The following is a 22,038-nucleotide window of genomic DNA, read 5'->3' on the forward strand; positions in this document are numbered from 1 at the left end:
TTATTCCAAAAAGAAAGACTCTTGGTGTGGGCAGATATGTAATAGTGTAAAATACTTGACATGTGCTGTTACTGTACAGTCTCTTTAATCTATAGCTCAGAGCTTTGTATCTGCTGTTTTAATAGCTCTGGATCTATAGCAGGATGAACTGCATTTATTGAAGGACTCAGGCTGTATCCAGGCATTTAAATTACATAAATTCTGAAATTGTGATTGGCAAAAAGGGAGGACACAAAAGATTTTTAAGCCTTTGGTAACCCAGAGCTAGGCAATTTTTAACTTAGACTGAGTCCAAGAATGGTTTGGGTTGGAAGGGACCTCTGGGGTCATCTGGTCCAACCTCCCTGCTCCAGCAGGGTCATCCCAGAGCACAGGGCTGTCAGGATTGTTGTGGAATAGCTCCAGTGAGAGACTCCACACACTCCGAGCTCTCTGGGCAGCCTGACCCAGCTCAGTCACCTGCACAGTATAAAGAAGTTGCTCCTCACGCTCAGGTGGAACCTGTGTGTCTCAGTTTCTGCCCTTTGCCTGTCCCATTGCTGGGCAGCACCGAGCAGGGCCAGATCCCTCCTCAGCACCTCCCTGCCTACACTGACACGCAGGGATGAGGTCCCTTCTCTTCATGTGTATTTTTAGCCCTCAGAGGAATAATCTCCCATACCAGCACCGAGTCAGAGTCTACACGAACAATTAGCCTCAGGGTGAAAATGTTTCACTATTTGCCCTTTGCTGAACAACAAAACAAACAAACAAACAAAACTCACCACCAACAAAATAAACCTCTAGTTGCTGCTCCTGCGGCCCTCAGCTGTTTTCCACGCGTTGTCGTAAAAGGAAGTTTTGAATCTGCGGTGGGTGTTTGCAGCAGCCCCGCTGTGTGAGGGAGCGCGGTGCCCGCCATCGGCGCTGCATTGCTCAGGCCTGGCGGCGGGCGGAGCGGCCCCGGCCCGGCCCTCGGGGCGCGGCCTGGCCCCGCACGGCCCCGGGAGCGGCGGAACACGCGCGGCTGCGGTGCCGGTGCGTGGGGAAGGGCGGGAGGCCGGGCGGGCTGGGGGGCTCCGGCTGGGCACTTTACCCGGGGCACGGGCGGCTGAGGGGATCCCAGCACGGGAAGGGCCGGCGAGGGGCGGGTATGCCAGAATGGCAGCCCTGGGAGCCGCTCGGGAGCCTGGGCCCCGCCATCCGCAGCACCTGGAGAGCGGCTCCAGAGAGCCGGCTGCCCCTGGGCTCCCGCCCTGGCAGAGCTCGGCCCGGGCCCACCGGCGCGGCAGCCGTGAGAGTGAGGGCTGCAGGCGGCCCGGAGAGTGCTTGGCACCGAAAATAGCCTGTCAGCAGCAAACAAGAGTGTGATAAAATGTTCCCAGCGACAGGGCGAGGACCAATGGCCATAAAATAAAACGCAACGAGTTTCACCTCAGCATGAGGAGGAGCTGCTCACTGAGGGTGGCGGAGCACTGGGAGGGCTGCCTGGGGTGGTCAATGGAGTCTCCCTCTCCGGAGACATTGCAAATCCGCCTGGATGGTTCCTGTGTCACCTGCTCCAGGTGACCCTGCCTGGGCAGGGGGGTTGGACTCCAGGGATGGTCTCCAGGGGTGCCTTTCAAACCTGACTATTCTGTAAAAATTACAGGACTTGCCTATTTGAATTCCAGGTTCACTTGCTGATGTAAATGCAAGCTTGAGATTACTTTTCCATTTTTTAAGCCACTTAAAGGCGGTTGCATTGCCTGTGGTGTGCTTCCCTGTGTGGTAAGACAAGCTAAAGGACAGTAGCATTGTAAGTTAAAGATTGCTTGACTTCTCTGCCTCTCTTCTGTTCATCTTGGTTGCATCCGGTACCCTGGAAGACCACTCATTCAATGTATTTTTTATTTCAAGGCATGTCAGAGGATTACAGATGGAAAAGAAAAAGCCAAGGAAAGTCTTTTAAGTATTGCAGAATAAAGAAATGTGGCCTGAATGGAGTTGTCTGGGCCATGTAATCGCTGTGAAGTTTTGTAATGGCAGAAGCTAGGTCTTCAGGAATCAAAAGATCCCAAACAAGTTTGTCACTCAGTAAAAGTAAGAAGAAAAAGGAAACAACAAAAAAAGTGGAAGTTACAGGAACGCCATCTACACCTTCAGCATCATCCTCTATTACTTCCTTTTTTAACCATGTTCCCCCTGCCAAAGTTAGCTGTCCCATGTGTGGGCAATTGGTGCCAAGATATGGAATAAATAAGCACATTGATGAAACATGTCAGAGAAACCGTGGTGAGGTTGGTGCCATTGATACTACACTGACTTCTTTTAGGAATAAGAGTCCCCCAGCTGCAAATCTGAGCAATAATTCCAGCTCATCTTTTTCAAAAAACATCTTAAATCTAGAAGCAAGTCCTTCCAAAAGTAATTTATTGAAAGGAGGAGGGAGTGCAGCCCAACAGACTAGTCCTTATTTCAGCAGTAATAGTTCGGTGTTGAGTGTGAACAGTGAATCCCAGGCCAGAACAGTTAGAACAGTCTCCTTGGGAAGCTTGTCTGCCAAACTGTCCAGGAGACGCTGCCTGCAGGGAGGAAAGCAGGTCCTGTATGAGGAGATCAACTCTTCACCTCCAGCTGTTCTCAGTGCCTGTGGAGCTGCTGCAGCCCCCGACGATGATGATGGGGATGAGACTGATGCTGGGCAGAGTTCTCAGAAAGAAAATCAGCCTTCTCAGAGAGAGCACCAGGAACAACATTTTTCAAAGAGGGAACCCGAGTTTCAAAATGAAATAAACAAATGTAATCAAGAAGACCTTGTGGATATGGTTCAAGTACAATTACTGGCTGATAACAGTAAGGACAAAAGGTTCCCATCTGGTACGAGGAGCACCAAAGCAGAAAGCAGCTCTGAAGATGGGATACTTAGTCCTGATAGATGTGAAACATCTCTGGCCATCCACACTTCAGCAGAGCTGACCAGTAATTTGGACATTGAGACTCAGCCTCACACTGAGGTTACTCCTTCAGAGACAGAAGTGAACAGTGGGACAGAAAATTGCTTTGGCAGGGATGATGCAGAGGTACTTCCTGTGGAAGTTCTTGAAGACTTTGAGAATGACATGAACCATCCTCTGTTAGAAACTGTGGAAAAGTCAGAATCTCAGGATTCCACTGGGGACATTCTAGATAAAATAGATGAGGTCCTCTCTGTGCCCAGCTCTCCTGGTCACCCCTACTACCTCCAGAATTTTCTAGTAGTGCTGCGGGCAGTATTGCAGAATGAAGATGATGTCAGACTTTTTAATGAACAAGATTTGAACATTATAACCAAGTTCTACAAATTATCAGGTATCTTTTTATTTTAAATACGTTTCCACATTCACTCTTGTAGTGGAACATTCTTGCATAGTTTTATGTCAGAAGTGCTAAATCAATTAGCCATGTAACTTGATCTACTTTTTAAGGGAAGAAGCTGCTTCTTCTCAGGAGATGTACCCCTTTTTTAAAATAAACTCTGCTAATGTAGTTAGGTGTAGTTCCTGAGGGAATGTAGGGACACAGCCTCCCTCAGCCCTCCCAGCAGCCTGGCTTGCATCCTGATGGGTCTGAGCTGGCCATGGGCACAAGCAGCCAAAGCAGGGGGGTCTGCAGAGCACTCCAGACCATGAGAATATTACAGCAGGGACAGCTTGGAGCTTGGTAATGCCTTGTTTATCTTGTGGTGGTTGAAGGGGAATATGTAAAGAAAGAAAGCAACAAAAGTCTTATTACTGGCTCTCTGAAGCAAGCAGTAGGTGCACATCATTTGCATCCAAAGATCCAGGAATAAACTCACTGTTAGGCCAGTAATGCATGCTGGCATTGGCTACTTTGACAAACACTGAGAGAGATGTTCAGGATTCACCTTCCCCATTTCCCCACTCTGTTCCCTGGATATGAACAACACTGGTCAGTAACAGGACCTTGTTCTGATAGATAAGAGAGCTTCTTGTTTCTCTTTCAGCACTGTGAGTTGGGAGTACAGGAAGAATTACTGCAAAGTGGTGCTGATAAATCCATGTCTGCACTGGATGAAACAATCTCTCTTTGCAGGGTAGGAAAGATGCAGCAGTTGAGCTGTGAGAAGTGAGAGGATAGCACTGAGTCAATAGATAACAAATCCTGGACAACTGGCAGATGGATGTCATTGCCTTCAAGAAATACCAGGCAGGATACTTTGAAAGTTCAGGTAGATGAGTTATCTGTCCCACATGAGAAGTGTCTACCCATTTCTGTTGTCATAACACAAAAAGCCAAACACACACCTGTTTAGTGCGATGAAGTTGCTTGAATATAAATATTTTCCAGTATTTAATTAATATTTTCCAGTATTTAATTTTCTGCAGAAATGTCTACTATTCTTCAGTGACTTGTCTCTGACTCAGTGTAAGTTTACGAAGCTTATTATGAAATTATTATTGCAGCCCTAGTTTGTTCAGTTCCATGGCCTGGAGAAGGAATGTCAGTGTATTAACCTTTTTCCTTTCTCTGGAATGATAAAAACTGGGGACAGACTTTAAAGGAGTTAATCCCCACAGAGAAAATGACAAGCTTGCATGTGTGAATGTAGTTCTCCCAGTGAACTGATCCTGGAAACATTCTATTAAAAAGAGGCTGAAAAAGTCTTATAAGGACAGGAGAATTATTAAATAAACATTTAATGTTTATCTGCCAGTTCTTAAGCATATCTAGATCTTTTAGTGTTTCAGTGGTTTTTTATTTATGATCAGTTTCAGTTAAGCAGCAACAGACAGGGGTAAAAAATTAGAAGTTAATGGGGGTTGAATTAAGTAGTCAAAAGGTTGTTGAATGTAGTAATAATAGCTGGACTATTTTCAGTTAAAATTTAATAAGCTATTTTGTTGAATTTCAGCATTATTAGTATTTAAAAAGTCTTTCTAAAAGGTACTTTAAAAGAATACATCCCTGATAAAAATCAAATGAATAGGAGTTTTTTTCTCATTGCTTCCTTTCAGTAGATGTATTAGTATAATTTGACTTATCTTTGGAAAAATAAGGACCTGAAGAATGCTGCACAGAGAAATATTCTGTGATTATGAAATTATTCTGTCAGACTGCAGCTTCTTTTGTTCTCTAGCATTAAATATTTGGTTATTGAGTGACTCTATAACAAAGCAAAAAGACCTGCTTAACCAACACAAAATGCAGGGCTGAAAAATGAAGTTCTCTTTTTCTATTAAACTAAATATTTCTTGAAGGGTAAGCATGTCAAAAGGCATTTTAGAAATGTCCATTAGCTACAAAACATGTTGTAATACTTTTCTACCCACAAGACTTAAAAATTCTAATGAACTTATGAATTACCTGGAACGGTAAGTCTGGTATTTTACCAAGTCTGCTTGTAGAACACAGGGAGATTTAAAATGTATTTTAGAGAGTACCTGCATCAGAGTGGTGTTTCAGGTTAATGTGGTGATTGTGCCTAGTACTGTGTTTAGAATTGACTCTTCTTTTTGTCCTTCCCTGCTTTAAATAACATTTGCAGTTGGTGGGCAGAAGTTGTATGTGAGACTTTTTCAACGCAAGCTGAACTGGTTAAAGGTGAACAAAATAGAGTATGGGGAGATAAGTGTGGATTTGTCACCAATAATTGAAGAACTGGCTGAAGCCAGATTCCTACAAACAGGTAAGGCCAGCAGTAGTAAACCTTTAAATACTGCAAATAAAATGTGAAGTTGTGTCAGGTTAGAGATCAATGCAGTGCATGCTTGTCTGTGCCTTGGGGAGAGAACAGAGGAGCAGAATAAAGGCTTCAGGTGGATGAGTGGTCTTGTGAAAATACAAATTGTGCAGACTAGATAATGGAGAAGACCAGCTTTTCTGAACAGTGTTTTTTTATAACTCAACAGAATTTTTTAATCTTTGCAGTTGTTTTGAAGTTGTGAAGGGTGTTCTTTTTCTGGTTTTTCCTTTCCTTCAAAGTAGACCTGTGTAAAGGTCCAGAAGAAGGTGCAGAAGAATTTCAGGGTGAACCAGACAGCATTGTTAATGCATTTTTGTAGAACCTGGTGCCTGTATAGCTTAGGTCAAAGTTACAAGGTGCTAATATAGCTTGAGTTGTAAGATATCAATATAACCTGATATATCTATATAACCTGATGTCAGTACAACCTGAATCATAACTTTTATACCTTTATAACCTGAATCATAGCTTTTTATACCTGTACAATCTGAATCATAACTTTTATACCTGATATAAATAACTTTTATACAATGTAATGTAGTATATGGTTAACTAGTTGGTTAATGCTGAACAGACAAAAAAGAAGAAAAAAACCTCACCATATTGATAGCTTTAGAGATAGATAAACATAGTACTATTGAGAAATTGGCAAATGTAAAGTCAATTAGCCACAAAATAACAAATTTAGGCAGGTTAGGACTAGACCAAGGAACACAGTAACTGTGCCTGCTCCAAAAGCAATGTTGAAAATTTCAGATGCAAGGAAGACTTTAGAAGCCTTTATTTAAGACCCCTGATGAGCCCTGAATTAGGGAGGTGCAAACACAGTGCAAAAGAACTGTCTAATAACACTCAGATCATACCATGTAAATTGATTTTGGCACCTGTGTGACGATGTTATAGTGACAGAGTAACATCAGGCAGTACTTACTGTATAAATATACCACAGCACCTGGCACAGGTGGGTGAGTTAGGTGGAGAAATCCCCCTCACCTGCAGTGCTGCAATAAATAAATACCTGCTCTATGGGGTTTAAAAATAAAAACCAGTCTATGGGGTTTTATTTCCAGCCTAACTTTGGGGCATCAAACCTAAATCATTAGATTGGTACTAGGTTGTATGAATGTACTGTGAGCTGTTGCTTAACACCATATTATAACACAGTGAATATATGTGGATAATTTTACTTTTAGAATCTGAATTGGAAGACCTGTGTGAAGGGTTGGATTTGCTTTCAGCCCCTGAGCTAAAAACACTGGCAAAAATCTTTCACTTGCCAAACCCAAATGGTCAGAAACAGCAACTCGTGGATGATTTTCTGAAGTTGTCAAAGCAGCGTTCCATCTTCAGCAGGAGTCAGGCTGGTATTGGGACAGTGATTTTAAAAAGGTAAATGTTTACAGCTAAATTTTGCAGGTGAATGGAAGTTGTACTTCAGATAACTGAAATCTAGATGCCTTTTCAAGAGAGGAATGCATTTATTTATTAATAAAAAGAGTGGTATTATATTTCAATTCACAGTGAGTCAAAGAGAAGGGTAAATACTAAACTGCATACTCTCTCTGCTTCTTTCAAGGAAAATCAAGTTTATGCATTAATTGCCTTGAAAAAAATTTCTCATGCTTCATTCAGTATGTTATTTTTTAAAAGCCATGGTAAAAAGCATGTTAGAGTACTTTGATTTGTCCTTGCAGGGTGAAGGAGCTGGCTGGAAGGTGTGTCCGGGTGTGCAGGGATGCGCGGGCTGTGTTCTCCCGAGTGCTGCTGCTGTTTGCGCTGCCCGAGTCGCTGGAGGAGGAGGAGGCCGGCAGTGCTGGGCAGGGCCTGCTCGCCACCGTCCTCAGGGCAAACATGGGGCACATGGTGTTCCCCACTTACACAGTAAACAGGAAAACACAGGTCTTCCAGGACAGAGAGGATCTCATCAGGTAGGGATGGATTTGGCAGCTTGGAAATCTGTTTGTTTCTAAAAGAGCTTTACTGTAGCACTTGTGCAGGCAAATAAGGATTCAAATGTAGAACTCCAGATGTAAATATGTAGATGTGTTAATTTTGCAATTATTTTAAGTACATTTTTGTATTGAGGTAGGACTTGTAATTCACAGTGGCATGCATTTTGGAGCAAAATAGCTTATTTGTTTGCTTCATGATCATGTGATGGAAGCTGTTTCTTCATTTGCTGTGCTGATTCTGAGCTAAAAAAAATATATTCTCTAGTGTTAAATAAATTTAAACATAATGTTCCCTGCTAGTTTAAACTCTGCTAACCCTACAAGATTAAGAATAAAGATGGCTGCATGGTTCAATGTCTTTAGAGACTGTAAGGGAAAGAATTTATTTCTTTCAACTGTAGATGCTTTGCAAGTGTAATAAAGTTGTGGATTTTTACCCACAGGTATGCAACTGCTGTTCATCTGTCAAATGATATAGCCACTGCAATAGTAAATGGGAACTGGGAAGAAGCCAATAATCTCTATTTGTATGCTAAAGAAACCTGGAATGAACTGAAGAATCACCCCTCTTTGAGGTACTGATCTGGAAACTGTGAAGTGTATTATCTTACCTTGGGTACTTTTTCTTTGGAGAGAGGCTTATCAACTAGGGATGGTATTTAACCTGATAAAGCAAGAGACTTTAATGCTCTTGAAAGCTTGGAACTTCCTGATTGTTTAGCTTTTAAGTTACAATATGAAAAGACCTTTTTTATAACATCTTGAGAAAGAGTTGGTAGGCATGGATATAGCACTAAAACAGTTCTGTTCTATGTGCCAGTGCAGGAGGATAGGAATGCAGAAGGATAGGAGCCTTATTTTTCCCTTGCCATAGTGTTTTTTAAATGACTTTCAAACAAATGGCAATAAGCAGAAAATTGACTGTGAACAAAAGACGTTGCAAATGTTATGGGAAAACATGCTGGGTTATTCATGTCTTTAGATTTCCTAGTGGGTGTTGCTCAGGAAATGTTACTGAATATATGAGACCTGAAATAACATTTATTGGGTTTGAAGTGTTCTTCATCAGTTTTTCTTTTAATTATTTTGGTTCCTGTCTTAATGATATACCACAAGTCAAAGCCTTTAACACTTGGCATTATATTCAATTCCATGGCAACTGATTTAAAATAATATTCATAGAGGGTCATTTACACTGAAGACAGTGGAAAAATATTTTTTGATTTTAAAAAGGCATTCAAAAGACTTTGTCCTGAAATACAGAGGTGCCTACTGAAAAGATGTTGGTCTTCTTTTATGGCAGGAAATTCCTGTTTGAGTGCTTTTCTTTTGTTCAGCTTTGTTTCTGAACTGGAACTGCTGACTCATGAGAATTAATTGGTAACAATATGTGATGTAGTACTTTGCTGTTCTGTGTCTGTTTTAAAACTGATTAACTGTGCAAATGCAGGTTGCACCTGCTCCCTAAGCCAAACTATTGCCTTACCTTTGGGTTCTTGACTTTGCAGCTGGGATACTCATTTCAGATCAATTTGGATATATAAGCATTTAGTTTGGTAAAAGCTTTAGGTATGAACATTCTTAGTAAAACTGACATCATTCAATTGATCTGAACTGCTCATATTTTTCAGCTATCACAGAACTTTACCTGATTACCTGCGGCGTTTCACAGTTGGCTGGGTGTACACGAGAATCCTTTCTCAAGGAGTTGAAATTCTGCAGAGACTTCACAAGTATAAGGTAAAGTGGTGAGGTGAATAGAAATATGTGCTTAATTTTTGTACATCAGTTTACATTTCTGATGTGGCTGGAAAATGGTGGTAATATTTGCCAAGGCTTGTTACAATTCCAGTAACAAGTTACTTTTTAGGGAAAAGTGTCCCCTTTTTGTGCTGCCTTAGAAAGTTTTAAATTGTTTTGATTTCTGCTTATGCTTTGAAGATTTGCCATATGTAATGCACCATAAAACTATTGCTGAGATATGCTTGTTTCATTATTTAAAGATACCTGTGTTTCACTAGATTTGGTTATTGCTTTTAAATAAGAAAAATCTTGAAAGAGAATTCTTCTAGAAATCTCTGCCCCTTCCTTAGGGAATTAACATCTCCAAAGGCCTCTGACTTACATGTTAAAGTAAATCAGATTATTCAGAAAAAGACTTCACTTCTGCAACAAAGCAACAAGTAATACTTAAGATATTTTTCATATACAATAAGGATAAAAATGCTGTCTTTTTGCAGTTAACCTTAAAGTTGACATAAAAATATCTCTATTCTAGAGTTTTTAAGATACACATATGGATCTGAAATAGGTGTATTGGGTAGTGGAGTAAAAAGTAGGTTTTGGATTGCTCAGAGAGAAAGTTTCTGTACTATTCATTAATTAGAAGGGAAAGTGACAAGCTAACTTGAACTTGGTTGTGTAACCAGTTAATAAAGGTGCAATCCCATGTCTGCAGGAAGCAGTGCAGCAGCTGCAGAGCCTCCTGGCCCAGGATGTGTATTGTACTGACAGCAGAGGGAGATGGTGGGATCGGCTGGCTCTGAACTTACATCAGCACTTGAAGAACACTAAGAAGGTATCTGGCAAGCTGGAAACACTGCAGACATTGTCTGAAAGCATTTTTTTAAAGTATTTCTTACAGAAAGAACAGTGGAGTAGAGTCTCCTAAAAATGCAGATTTTGTTAGGAATCCTAAGGTCAGACAACCAGTTTCAACTAAGAAAACGAATCCATTTTTTTTAATCTTATACTGAGCTTTAGAAATTTAGAGGATTTTTTTTTACTGTACTAGTATAAATTTGAATCCAGAAGCCTCCTTGTGCCAAATGCTATTGATTGGAGATCTGTCATTTCCATCCTACAGTTAGAACTTCTGACGCTCCTGCAGTTAGAACTTCCCACTCAGTTAGCAAGCTGGCCCTGTCCTGCAGGCTCGTTCTTACACTCTCATGTTTGTGCTTGACTCAATTTCTTTTGAGCAGAGAGGTGCAGAGGGGCACAGAGGGGTGCAGAGGGGCACAGAGGGGTGCAGAGGGGCACAGAGGGGTGCAGAGGGGCACAGAGGGTTGCAGAGGGGTTACACAGGGTTGCAGAGGGGCGCAGAGGGTTGCAGAGGTATGCAGAGGGTTACACAGGGTTGCAGAGGGGTACAGAGGGTTGCAGAGGGTTGCAGAGGGGTGCAGAGGGGTTGCAGAGGGGTGCAGAGGGGTGGAGAGGGGTGCAGAGGGGCACAGAGGGATGCAGAGGGGTGCAGAGGGGCGCAGAGGGGTGGAGAGGGGTGGAGAGGGGTGCAGAGGGGCACAGAGGGGTACAGAGGGTTGCAGAGGGGTGCAGAGGGGTTGCAGAGGGGTTGCAGAGGGGTACAGAGGGGTACAGAGGGGCACAGAGGGGTGCAGAGGTCTGAGTGAGCCGTTGTTTGTGCCCTCTGTTTGCCAGGCCATCGGCTGCATCCGGAGGGGGCTGGCGGACGCGGCCGTGCGCACCGGGCACCGGCTGTCGCTGTGCCAGCGCGCCCTGCGCATCCGCGACTCCCCCAGCTGCCGGCAGCTGCAGGGGCTGCTGCAGGACCTGCCCCTCCTCACTGTGCACGACGTCACTCATGTAAGCAGGAGCTGCAGCTCCTCCTGAGCTCTCTTACTTCACACAAGGAAAAGTAATCTGGGGACTTGTTACAAGCTGTGCGCAAGCCTCTGACTGACATGGTGCAGGAAAAGGAACACAAATGTGGTTTTTTGTTCTGAAACAAAAGCCTCTTGTAATCAAATACTTCTGCATTGGTCAGCTTCTTAGCTGAGGTTAGTCAGCTGTACGCTGATCTAATTTGCATTGCTTTGTATTTGTTATGGATGTGATCATCCATAAACTCCAGTAATTTATCAGTAATGCCCTCAGAGCCTTTCTGGCTGAAGAGTCTGATCAGATCAGTGCATTGTCTCTGGTGGCTGCAGGCCAAGCATTCTGTGTGATAGAAAAGGTAATAGTAACCTTAGCATGTTGTCAGCATTAGATTAATGGCTAAAAAAGATGTTATTTTAGAAACCTTTAGAAGTTATGCATTCTGAATATGTGTTATGCAAATATTCAGTGTGGGGCACTTGCATCATATTATAATGGATTTTAAAAAAATTATATTTTCCATACCATTATAAAGATAATTCTGTCTGGGCTAAAGAGGATGATTTCACAGGAATGATGGATTAGATTTTATTCAGTTAATTTTTGGCAACAAATCTAGTTCTGATTTTAAGAAATCTGCAAAGGGGATTTTGGGCTAAAGCTTATTGAATGTGATGCTGGAAAGTAACCAAATGTTTTAATATGTTCAGGTTACAATCAGTGGAAAGATGTGTCCTCAGACGGGAATGGGAAAATCTGTGTTCCTCATGGAGGATATTGGTGATGGAGAAGGAGGCCAGGACTGCAGTGTATCCACAGTCATGTGCTCAGTTGAGGAGCTGGCATTAACTCATTACAGGAGGAATGGCTTCGATCAGGGTAACAGTGCTGTTGCTTTGGGGGTATTTTGCAGTAAAATAACTGTGGGAATAAGTAAAGAAATCATTTACTAATCAGTTTAGTTAATAGACCAGTTTTAGCTGATTTTCTAGACCAGATTTTAAGCTAATTCTGTTTCCTTCCCGAACACCTCTTATACATCACTTCCTTACCAAAGTGCTCTAACATGTATTTTCAGCTTGAACTGCTTGAATGATTTGCTGCCTTCATTTACCAAAGGTGATTTTGAAATATATTAGGAGAAACCCCAGTGTTTTTTCTTCATCTATACAGAAAATCACATAGTTTGCCTTCCTTGCCATTGAACAGCTAAGGGTAAAACAACTTAGGTTAAAATGCTAGCATTATCATTTAAAGGAGTGTCCCTAAGGAAATGCAGGCCTCCGCTGATTATTGCTACTAGATGTCCATGAGAACAGTATATACCAATAGCACAAACACTGCAGGATTTATTGAAGAGGTTCTATTAGTAGTATTTAATGTATTTTTACAATTTAGGAGCTATGAAGCCATCAACTAGTAAGAACATATAGGTCTGTTTTACAGGAAAAAAAGCAAAGTACAAAAAGGTAGGCAAGTTATTTTTGAAGATAAAATTTGTGCCTTTCTATAAAATATATATTTTAATACAGTTTAATTTTATTGATAATACTGTTGCAGCAAAAGTGGCCACATCAGAAGACGGTAAAGAGGAAGGGAACAATATTTAGAATCGGGGAGAACTGTGCTGAAATCCCCATTCAGTTCTTCACTCCCACCCACTCACCATTGGTCTTCTTGGCTCAGTTTTGAGCACACAGTGGCCATGTGTGATTTAGTGAGGATCCAGGATGCCCATTCCAGCTCCATGCACACACCCCAACACTCACATGCCCTCTGTCATATGTGTGAGGTACCCTGCATGTATAATGCACATACACTGCATTGTATGGTGTGTAATAACATACAACTCTGGGATCTGTATGTGTGATGGGCAACATTACACATACTGCTACAAATAATGTACTGTGCTAACAGACTAATAACAAACACACATCACAGAGTGCCTGAGGGAGCTCTGGGGGTCACCCTGTCCAACCTCAGCTCAAGAGCCAGCTCTCCCAGACCATGTCCTGCTTTAGAGTATCCCAAGGAGGGGGAGTCCACAGCAGCCTGGGCAGCCTGTGCCCATGCTCCATCACCTTCACAGGGAAAAAGTGTTTCCTTGTGTGCATACATATACATGTATATACCCATATATATAGTATGCATGTATGTGTTTCCCTGTGTTCATATATATAGAAATGCTCACAGAATCACAGAACCACTGAATGGTTTGGGTTGGGAGGGCTCACAGTGGGGTCATCTGGTCCACCCTCCCTGTTCAAGCAGAGTCATCCCAGAGCACAGGGCTCAGGATTGTTGTGGAATAGCTCCAGTGATTGTCAGAGTTAGCCCAGTAAGCTTTGTGGGGGCCAGGCAGGGATGGAAGCTGCTGCAGCTGAAGGCCCCTGGCCTGGGAGCAGCAGGCTTGGGGAATGGGGCAGAATGAGCTGCATTTGCAGCTGACACCAGCTGGCTTGAACCTGAACGTGGTCAGATTATTTCTGCTTTGGGTCATGATGGGTCAGTACCTCTTCATATGACATTGCTGTAGGAATTATGTTTCCATTTTTATTAAACTCTGCCCTGTAGGTATTCATGGGGAAGGCTCAACGTTTATTACACTGTATGGGATTCTGATGTGGGATATCATTTTCATGGATGACATACCTGACGTGTTCAGAAATTCCTATCAGGTAATTTTGAAAGGCTTTCTTTATTTAATTTATTTTCCCATTGCTGTAGACTCAGTAACCATGTTAAAATCTTATATGGGATTAGATTAACATTTTATTCTGAGGGACTTTCCAGACAGATCTTGGTGTTTCCTTCATTTTATTATTTGTTATATTTGGTTTATTGTATTTTGTGGGATTCTGTGTGGCAGCCGTTTGTGTAAAGCTGAGTTAGAGCTGAATTGCTACAGGGGCTTTCACACCCTGAGCGTGCAGCGCCGGCCCGGGGCCGCTGGGGGATCCACCCGGCTTCATCACGGCTTTGTTCTTTCACCTCACACTGCTCACTGTGCCTGAGCTGTCTTATCCCGGTACCAGATCCACCTGGAACTGCTCAGAGCGCTGGGAGTGCACAGGATTCTTTGTCTGTTAAAGGAAACCTCTGTCTAGGGTTCAAAACAGCAGAGCAGAGACCAAGATGGGACCAGTGTTTGTTGCACTGGCACTGGGTGTTAAACATAAGCTTTTTTCCCCCATCTAATAAATATTTATATGGTGGTCATGTTCTAGATAAATCAGTTAAATGTTTGATTGACTTTGTAGTTAAGAAAAATATGAAGCAGGACACTGTCATTCTGGGAACAGCTGCTGTGGTGGCAGTTCCTGAGAGCTGGATTTACCTTTTCATCCAGACATTCCCCCTGGATTTATACACTGACAGCTTCTATGAGAACAGGAGGGCTGTCATCGAGGCCAGGCTCCAGCAGCTTCACACAGCTTCCTCTGAGACACTGGCAGAGCTGGTTGCTGACGTCTGGAGCACTCAGGAGGGAAAAGCAGCAGCTCTGGTTAACTGGGGACGTTTTACTTCCCTCCAGCAAGTCCAGGTAAGTGGCTGTTGCCCAGCATGGGCACTCCAATTAGGCTTGACATTCAATTACCCATGGCCCTGGTGTGCTCGTGGCTTTATTGAGGCACTGAGCCGTGGCAGATGGAGAGTGGTGGGAGGCAGGAATTGGAATTAGGGATTATTGTGCTGAAGTCCCTGCACAAGTAGTGTTACAATTTTCTCATATGGTCATTTTTCCTGTAACAGTAGCTGAGAACACAGCAGGAAAATTGATGTAAGAAGCACAGCAGGAAAATTGATGTAAGAAACATCTACTTATGTTTCTTGTTACGTTTCCTGAGACTGAACAAAGAGCTGAGGTGGGCCATGCAGTATTCTTGGAACAGTATTCTTGTGAGGGCTGTGAAATGGTTCTGCAGGGAATTAAACCAACCCAAACCAGCTAGCAAAGCCTCTCTTGCAGAGCCTGGTCTCTTGCCTTGGAGGGAGGTTCCTGAGCGGTGTTTTCCAGCGGCTTTCCAGGGACCTGCGGCACTGCCGGGGCGGCCTGCCCGACCTGCTCGTGTGGCGCTCCCACAGCCAGCGCTTCAAGGTGGGTGGGGAGCACGGAGTACCCAGTGCTCAGCTGCCTTCCCAGGGTAAAACCCCAATGCCCAGTGCTCAGCTGCCTTCCCTCTGTGGAACCCCAATACCCAGTGCTCAGCTGCCTTCCCAGGGTAAAACCCCAACACCCAGTGCTCAGCTGCCTTCCCTCTGTGGAACCCCAATGCCCAGTGCTCAGCTGCCTTCCCTCTGTAAAACCCTGCCCTTGTCAGCCCACACAAATGGTGATTTCCTTCGTGCAGCTCAGCCTCCCTGCCCCCATGGAGCACTGGGTGATTATCTGCTCCTCTAGTGGGTGTAGGGAGCAGACATGATCAGCACTGGTGTAGAAAAGGTCTTTGATTAATCATAATCTGAAGCACCTGTTACAATCAGCCACACATTGACTGTTGTTAGCAAGGAGTTCTTCTGGCAGCACTTAGACAAAATGTGCACTATTTGAGTCCACAGCAACTGTGTCTGTGTCTGCTGCAGAAATTGAGTAAACAGTCATGGGTGGTGCCTTGCACAGTAGTGGAATAGCTGCTAGAGGACTATTGGACATCTCATCTGTTGGAGCAGCTTGTTATGTGTTTATGGTACAGAGCTGAATAGCAGAAATTAGTTCTCTAAGGCACCTGGATAAGTTGCTGTCAGTATCAGCTGGAACAGGTGAGGGTGCAGACAATTGATTTTGCAGTATGAGAGATCTTCATTCACCAGGGCTTCTCTTTGTGTTTTGGTGGGTATTTACTATATAAAATTTCATTCTCTTACAGTTAAAAATTTGAAATATGGGGTAATAATTCAGCACCCCACTGGACCCTCCATTGTGCTAAGATCTCCATTATTTTTGTTGCAAGTAACAGCTGTTAAAAAATACTTCTTGTGTGGGAGCTAGTGATCCTTCAGTTCCTGCAGGGACACACTTGTAACCATGCCCCTTTCCTTGTAGCTGGTGGAGGTGAAGGGCCCCAACGACCGCCTGTCTCCCAAGCAGGTGCTGTGGCTGAGTGAGCTGCACAAGCTGGGGGCTGCAGTGGAGGTTTGTCACGTGCAGGACGTTGGGGGCAAGAGCAAACGCCTCAGCTGACACAGGTTGGATCATGTGGGCAACTCGGGTGTTCCTAAAGGAATGGGTCGCACACACCAATGACTGCTGATTAATAAAAAGTTTCTTCTAAAATTCTGGTTTCTTGCAACATTACCATAGTCCTTTTTAGCACAAAACATTCTAAAATGTAATTTGAGAAAACTGCCAATATCATTTACTGCATGTCACTTTGTGTTGAGGAGAGCCCTTCCTTTCTCTCCTCAATTCCTGACTTATTCTGTGAGGTAATCTGGGCTTTGCCCAGCGAGGAGAAGAGCTGCCTTCAAGTGTGAAGACCTGAGACCATCTCTGCCATACAGAAACTGGGCCATCAGGTGCTGCTCATTTGCAGGGTGTCCTAAATTCATTATGTTGGGCAAGTCTCCTTGCAAGGTTTGAGTTCAGCCCCTTGCTAGGATTGTCAGGTCCAGTGTGATTCTCTGTCTGTCCCCACTTACCGTGATGTATTTGAATTTTGCACTTATACATATAGAGGTGGCAGAGAGTAGGGCATAAGGCATTAATGCTGTTCTAATGTGTATGAAAGGATAATTTATTTAACAGCCCCTTCTGTTTATGTGTATTACCTGTATAAAGGGGAATATTTCTGGTAGCAGACAGGAGTTGGTCAGTGCCAAGATGACCACATTCAGTACAGTCAGTTCTGCCCCACATAAATTGATGTGTTTGCTCATTCAGAAGTATGTCAGTCAACTGGAACTAAAAAGATGAATTCCATTTTAAGACACCAAAATCCTGTGGGTTTCTCCTAATTTTAACACACAGCCAACATCTTTTCTTTGGAGTCTTCATTCTCATACTAAGTTCCCTTCTGTGAGAAATTCTGTTCACTATGCAAACTGCAGACACTAAAACAGAACATAGCAAGAAATAAGATAATTTGCACATCATTTTTATTAATCATCTTTCTATAGCACAGTGTCCATGCTTTTCTTGGAAAAAACCACACACACACTTTTTGTTAGAGGAAGGGGAAGAAATCACCTGAAATTCACTGTGGAAAGGTACGAACTTTTATTGACTCTAATTTATTTCACATTCACAACTCAGCATCAGGATTTTATAATCTTCCTGCCACTGCTACTCAGAAAATCATTATCAGGCACAAAGGTTTTAGTTTCAGTTGAAATGGTGAATTCTAAACCATCACAGCAACAGCATTAGAAACCTACTGCCTAGAGCAATTTGAGGTACAAATTTCTGTCTCTTGGTTAGAGGCAAATTTAAGATTTCGTCCTTTGCTTAAATACACGTTAGAATTTTTTGGTTTTAATATATTTCCATCTGAGAATAAGCCAAAAGGTTTGCCCAGCTTGCTACATTTTCATTGAAACACAAGGCAGTTAATTGTTCAGAGTGGTATTGCAGGCAGCTGCACACAAAGCACACGTGCAGCCTGGGCAGACACACCAAGTTCTCAGTGCACTCCTGGGGCACAGGGCAGTGCCTGAGGCTGAGGGGGCACCACAGCCCTGCACTGGGGCCAGCAGCTGCAGCAGCAACTGCAGAGCTCCCTGTGTGGTACAAAGCCATGACTCAGCCAGGAACAGCTGCAGCAATGCACATTTTCTACAAACACAAAAGGATGAGCTGCTTGGGAGCTTTCTACTCTGCAACACAAAGATGGCATTTAACAGTATGTTGCTTTAAATGGTGAACAGAAATGAAAATTTGGAAATATGTGTACATATATATACAGAGACATATATATACACACTTGCATGTCAGTATTCTGTACACAGAGTTAAGATACATACTCACACCCCAAAATTTCTTTTGAAAGTTATTAAAGATATTCAGAACAATCCCTACTGACTTGATAAGGCAACTGTGCAGAGTGGAGAATATTCAAAATCAACACTTGGTACCTGTCCTTCAAAAGTGAATCTGAAAGTAGTGAGCTGTTGAACTCAGAGGAAGCAGCAGCATCCACAGGGACAGCAGCTCCTCAGCAAGGAAGCAGAACCTTGTCTTCAAGCCTAGGGAAAGTTGGAGCCCTTCCCTTCCTCTCTGCAGGAGGTGCCCCCTTCTCAGCCTCTGCTTACCTAATTCCCTTTTTGGAATTGTAAAAATTTCTTTTTAAGTCTGTTTGGCAAATAGATATTTCGACAGGTTTTATTTATTATAAAGGCATATTATTTTTAACCCTCTCCCATGCTATATATATAAAATACAAAGTCCCTCTGCAGCATCTGTACACATCTTAGAACTGAAATGTAAAAATGTCTGAAATCTCCTTATAAAAGACAATTCTGTTTAAATATAGTACCCATTTTCCCCCAAAGGGTACTAGCCTGAACATTTCTTAATTCCACCAGCTGCTTTTGTGGAGTAATTTATTTACACAGTTTTGGTACCTTTAATCCAAAGAAGTTATACTTTTAAGGAAAGAAAAAAAAAAGACATTATAGTTTTGACTGTCATTTTGAAAGGAAAACAAAATTGGTACCAAAAGACACTAAGCACACAGGTTGAGGTCTTTATGTCAAGTATCAGGCCAGGGAAAGCAGTAAGCTAATGGGAAAAGAGGAATGGCAAAAGCAAACTAAAACAAACGTTTGAATAATGCACAAGTGAGATGACTACTGCAGCAAGCTTGGGAATAAACACAACTGGTTTGTGGACCATTCAACATGCTCAGCTCATCTTGCAGCATAATTAGGCAATTGAGGTGAATACACGTTTTTTCCTCACAAACAGTTGCCCAGGAGCCCTGGCATTGTGTCACAACAGCCTGTGCCTGCCCACGCCGTGCACAGCACACACACAACGGCTTCTTTGCATAGGAACGGGTTTGGAAGCTTGGTAAGGTAAAAAAGGAACCCCCTCCCCTGACATTGTTCACCTCTGCATTGGCCCTGCCCGGCTTCCCTCTCCAGCCCCAGTGCAGGCAAAGCACAGCCTGGGAGCCAAACCCCACTTTGTGATTGAGGCTGTGCTGAACATCAGTTTGGGTTTACAAACAAACATCTCCAAGTCTTATCCCCTCCCCCTTTTTCACACTTGAATACACTGCATATTCCTATCCTGCAGCTTTCTTTTTCCTCCCCCTGAGAAAACTGAGAGCAGCCCTGAGCCCATTCTATAAGGCCTTTGGTGCCCTAAACTGGTGAGGCAATACCTGGATGGAGGCTCAGTGTCAGTTCAACAGCATTGGTGTTTATACAGAAATAATTTAATACAAAATACAGACTTGCTGTTCAGAGAAGGCAGCTGACAGGAGCCTTAACCTATGAGAATGACACAGCACTATTTCCCCAACCTCCTGGAATTCTTCACACTCCTTCCTTTCTCCCTGTGAGTCCTCCTGTGGCACAGCATCCAGGGAGAGGCATCATTTAAAAAGGTTTCAGAACAACAAGGAGGCTGCTGCATGAAGCAGAAGGAAGGAGGCTGTTGGATGTAATTCCCTCAGGCAGTGCTTGTTCATTGCACTGTCCCTATGGATATTCAGTCTGCAAAAAGAAGGCACCACTCACTGCTCTCCTTGCAGCACCTGCACCCCTGGTGGAAGTGGCAATGAGGAGCCAGTGCTCCTTTCTGGAACCCAGCAGGGCTCAGGTGTGAGTTCTGCTGAAAGCCACTTCATCCTGCAAAGAGATGAGGAGAGGGATGGCAGGGATTGGGACCTGTGCAGGGATATAATGCTGAGTAGTTGAGGTGCTCTTATAAAAAAGGTGAGAGAGTCTTGTGGGAATTACAAACAAGTTTAACCTTAAAGAGGGGACACCTGCTGCTTCTTCTGGATGCCTGTTGTTTCCAGAAATGGAGAGGGGGAAGCAGGGGATGGAACAAGAACTTGCACAACAATCTGTTTTAAAAAGTTGGGGGGGGGTGTCAGCTGCATTAGAGTAATCCTGCTACTGTTTCCTCCCAAATAAAGGCACTTCTAAAGCTACTGCAAAACCATATCTACAGTAAATGTTTTAAGGTTAACAGTGCATTGTCCTGATGTGGATTTCTATAGTCTACAGTCAAGCTCATGACAAAGAGCACAAATCTGACTAATGTTAATGAACACATTTTGGGAAGAGAAAGAAAAGGGAACAAGCCCTTCCATGGATACACTGCATTAGCACAATGTAGGGTGATCAGTCATGGAGCATTAGTATGTTTGTATCTATGCAAGTAAGTGTTACTCCTGAAGAGGCAGACTGATAAAATAGTATATCCCAGATTTCAGCTGTCACTTCCTCTCCACTGCAGTACTTTGGCTTTCCAAGCTGTTTTATCCAAGGGTCACTTCAGTCACTATCTGGAAAAACAAAGGTTATTTCAAGCAGAACCCTCACTAACGACCACACCAAGCCTTTCAATTAGCTAATGAAATGCTCTATCACTTGCAATGAGCCAAACCCCCAGGAACAGGAGGAATTGGGGAGCAGAAGCCCCAGCAGATGAGAACTACTGAAGACAACATTGTGCGATTTGAAGCATGACTTGCCTTGCTTTTAAATATTTGTGCAAATCTTACGTAATGTTTGTATATAAAAATTATTACAGCTTTCAATGCCGCATTTAGCAGTGTTAAGTTAGAAAAGACAAAATGATATGCTGTATTCTCCTCAAACCTTTAAACCTCCACATCACCTCAGTCTTCATTTGCAAGCGTCTCGGTGGATAGCCAGATTTTGGCACCACTTAAAAATTTGCTTAAAGGTGTTCCCAAAATGCTCCGTTTGCATAGGTTCCCTACAGGAGAAAATGGGAATGAGGAGGAGAGAAAGTCTGGGGTGCCTGAGGTGTCATTTAAACCATTTGCTCTGAAGTACATCCTGCTTTGATCCAGTTCTGAGCAGTGGCCTGGCAAGGAGGAGTTGCTCTTGTACTGCCGCAGGCTGCGGTTTAACATGTCCACCTCGTCTGCCAGCACAGAAACTCTGTGGAAGGCGGTGATGGAGCCGCCGTGGCTGATCTGCGCCTCAGGAACCCAGCGGAAGTAGCAGAGTTTCCACAGTTTTATTTGTGTTCCAGAGAGATGGGGCAGAATGACGCCGTGCAAATCGACGGGCTTTGCAAACCAGTCTCTGAAGTACTGCTCCATGCTGTGGCTCTGCCCCTCTGCTGAGTGCAAAAACTCCGGCTTCAATTTTAGAATCAGAGAGTTTCTTCTTGGAACGAACTCCTGCTCACCGATGATTCCGTTCTTTATTGCTGGGGGGACACCTCGCAATGTGGAGCTGTAGTTTTTCTGCAGAAAAGAAATACTGGTAATTTTCCAGTTCTACATTCATTGGAATAGTAAATTTCCCTGAACTGCCAGGGTGCATCATCCAGACAAATGCTGTGACCTTTAAATAGTTCTGAGCTTCTGAGTCACTGCTGCAGGGCTCACAGGGCAAACTGTGGCCTTTAAAAAGAAATACATATTTTTTTTGTAGCAACAAATGATAGACTTATAATCAGTATTTACTGAAATTACTGAGAACCCCAGGGGAAAAAGTGGCCTGTCATCACTTTTCCAAAGGTGAAATAATGCAAATGTTGGCAGTGACTCGGCCACATCAGAAAATATCTTAAAACACAAGGCTCAATAATTTACATTGCTTCTTCTACAGAAA

General features: G+C 43.2%; 2 protein-coding genes across 4 annotated transcripts in view; one reads left to right on the forward strand and one right to left on the reverse strand.

The window, feature by feature from the left end:
• The first annotated feature begins 859 nt into the window (after positions 1-859).
• Positions 860-19,926, forward strand: FAN1 (FANCD2 and FANCI associated nuclease 1). 2 transcript variants are annotated; one of them, XM_074549478.1, is made up of 15 exons: positions 884-1,017; positions 1,653-1,777; positions 1,879-3,309; positions 5,507-5,647; positions 6,898-7,093; positions 7,399-7,632; positions 8,100-8,231; positions 9,288-9,396; positions 10,115-10,234; positions 11,095-11,259; positions 11,985-12,153; positions 13,849-13,952; positions 14,624-14,818; positions 15,245-15,373; positions 16,319-19,926. In XM_074549478.1, the coding sequence occupies exons 3-15, from the start codon at positions 2,001-2,003 to the stop codon at positions 16,454-16,456; spliced, it is 3,141 nt and encodes a 1,046-aa protein (XP_074405579.1). In that variant the 5' UTR covers positions 884-1,017; positions 1,653-1,777; positions 1,879-2,000; the 3' UTR covers positions 16,457-19,926. The 2 variants fall into 2 exon arrangements, with proteins under 2 accessions (XP_074405578.1, XP_074405579.1); XM_074549477.1 differs by lacking the exon at positions 1,653-1,777 and having other exon boundaries at positions 860-1,017.
• MTMR10 (myotubularin related protein 10) overlaps positions 17,349-22,038 on the reverse strand; it is a 35,631-nt gene continuing 30,941 nt past the window's right edge. For both annotated transcript variants that reach the window (XM_074549479.1, XM_074549480.1), the window contains one exon: positions 17,349-21,668. In XM_074549479.1, coding sequence (XP_074405580.1) covers positions 21,069-21,668 — 600 coding nt within the window. In that variant the 3' untranslated portion in view covers positions 17,349-21,068. The remainder of the gene's footprint in view (positions 21,669-22,038) is intronic.

This window comes from Zonotrichia albicollis, chromosome 11 (genome assembly GCF_047830755.1).
Source record: "Zonotrichia albicollis isolate bZonAlb1 chromosome 11, bZonAlb1.hap1, whole genome shotgun sequence".
NCBI classification, from domain to species: domain Eukaryota; kingdom Metazoa; phylum Chordata; class Aves; order Passeriformes; family Passerellidae; genus Zonotrichia; species Zonotrichia albicollis.

Excerpts from the sequence above, each read along its gene's own strand:
- FAN1 (XM_074549477.1), top strand. The coding sequence starts at position 2,001 with ATGGCAGAAGCTAGGTCTTCAGGAATCAAAAGATCCCAAACAAGTTTG. Across the intron at positions 7,094-7,398 it reads GGGACAGTGATTTTAAAAAG|GGTGAAGGAGCTGGCTGGAA; the intron begins GTAAATGTTTAC and ends TTGTCCTTGCAG. Across the intron at positions 15,374-16,318 it reads CCCACAGCCAGCGCTTCAAG|CTGGTGGAGGTGAAGGGCCC; the intron begins GTGGGTGGGGAG and ends CTTTCCTTGTAG.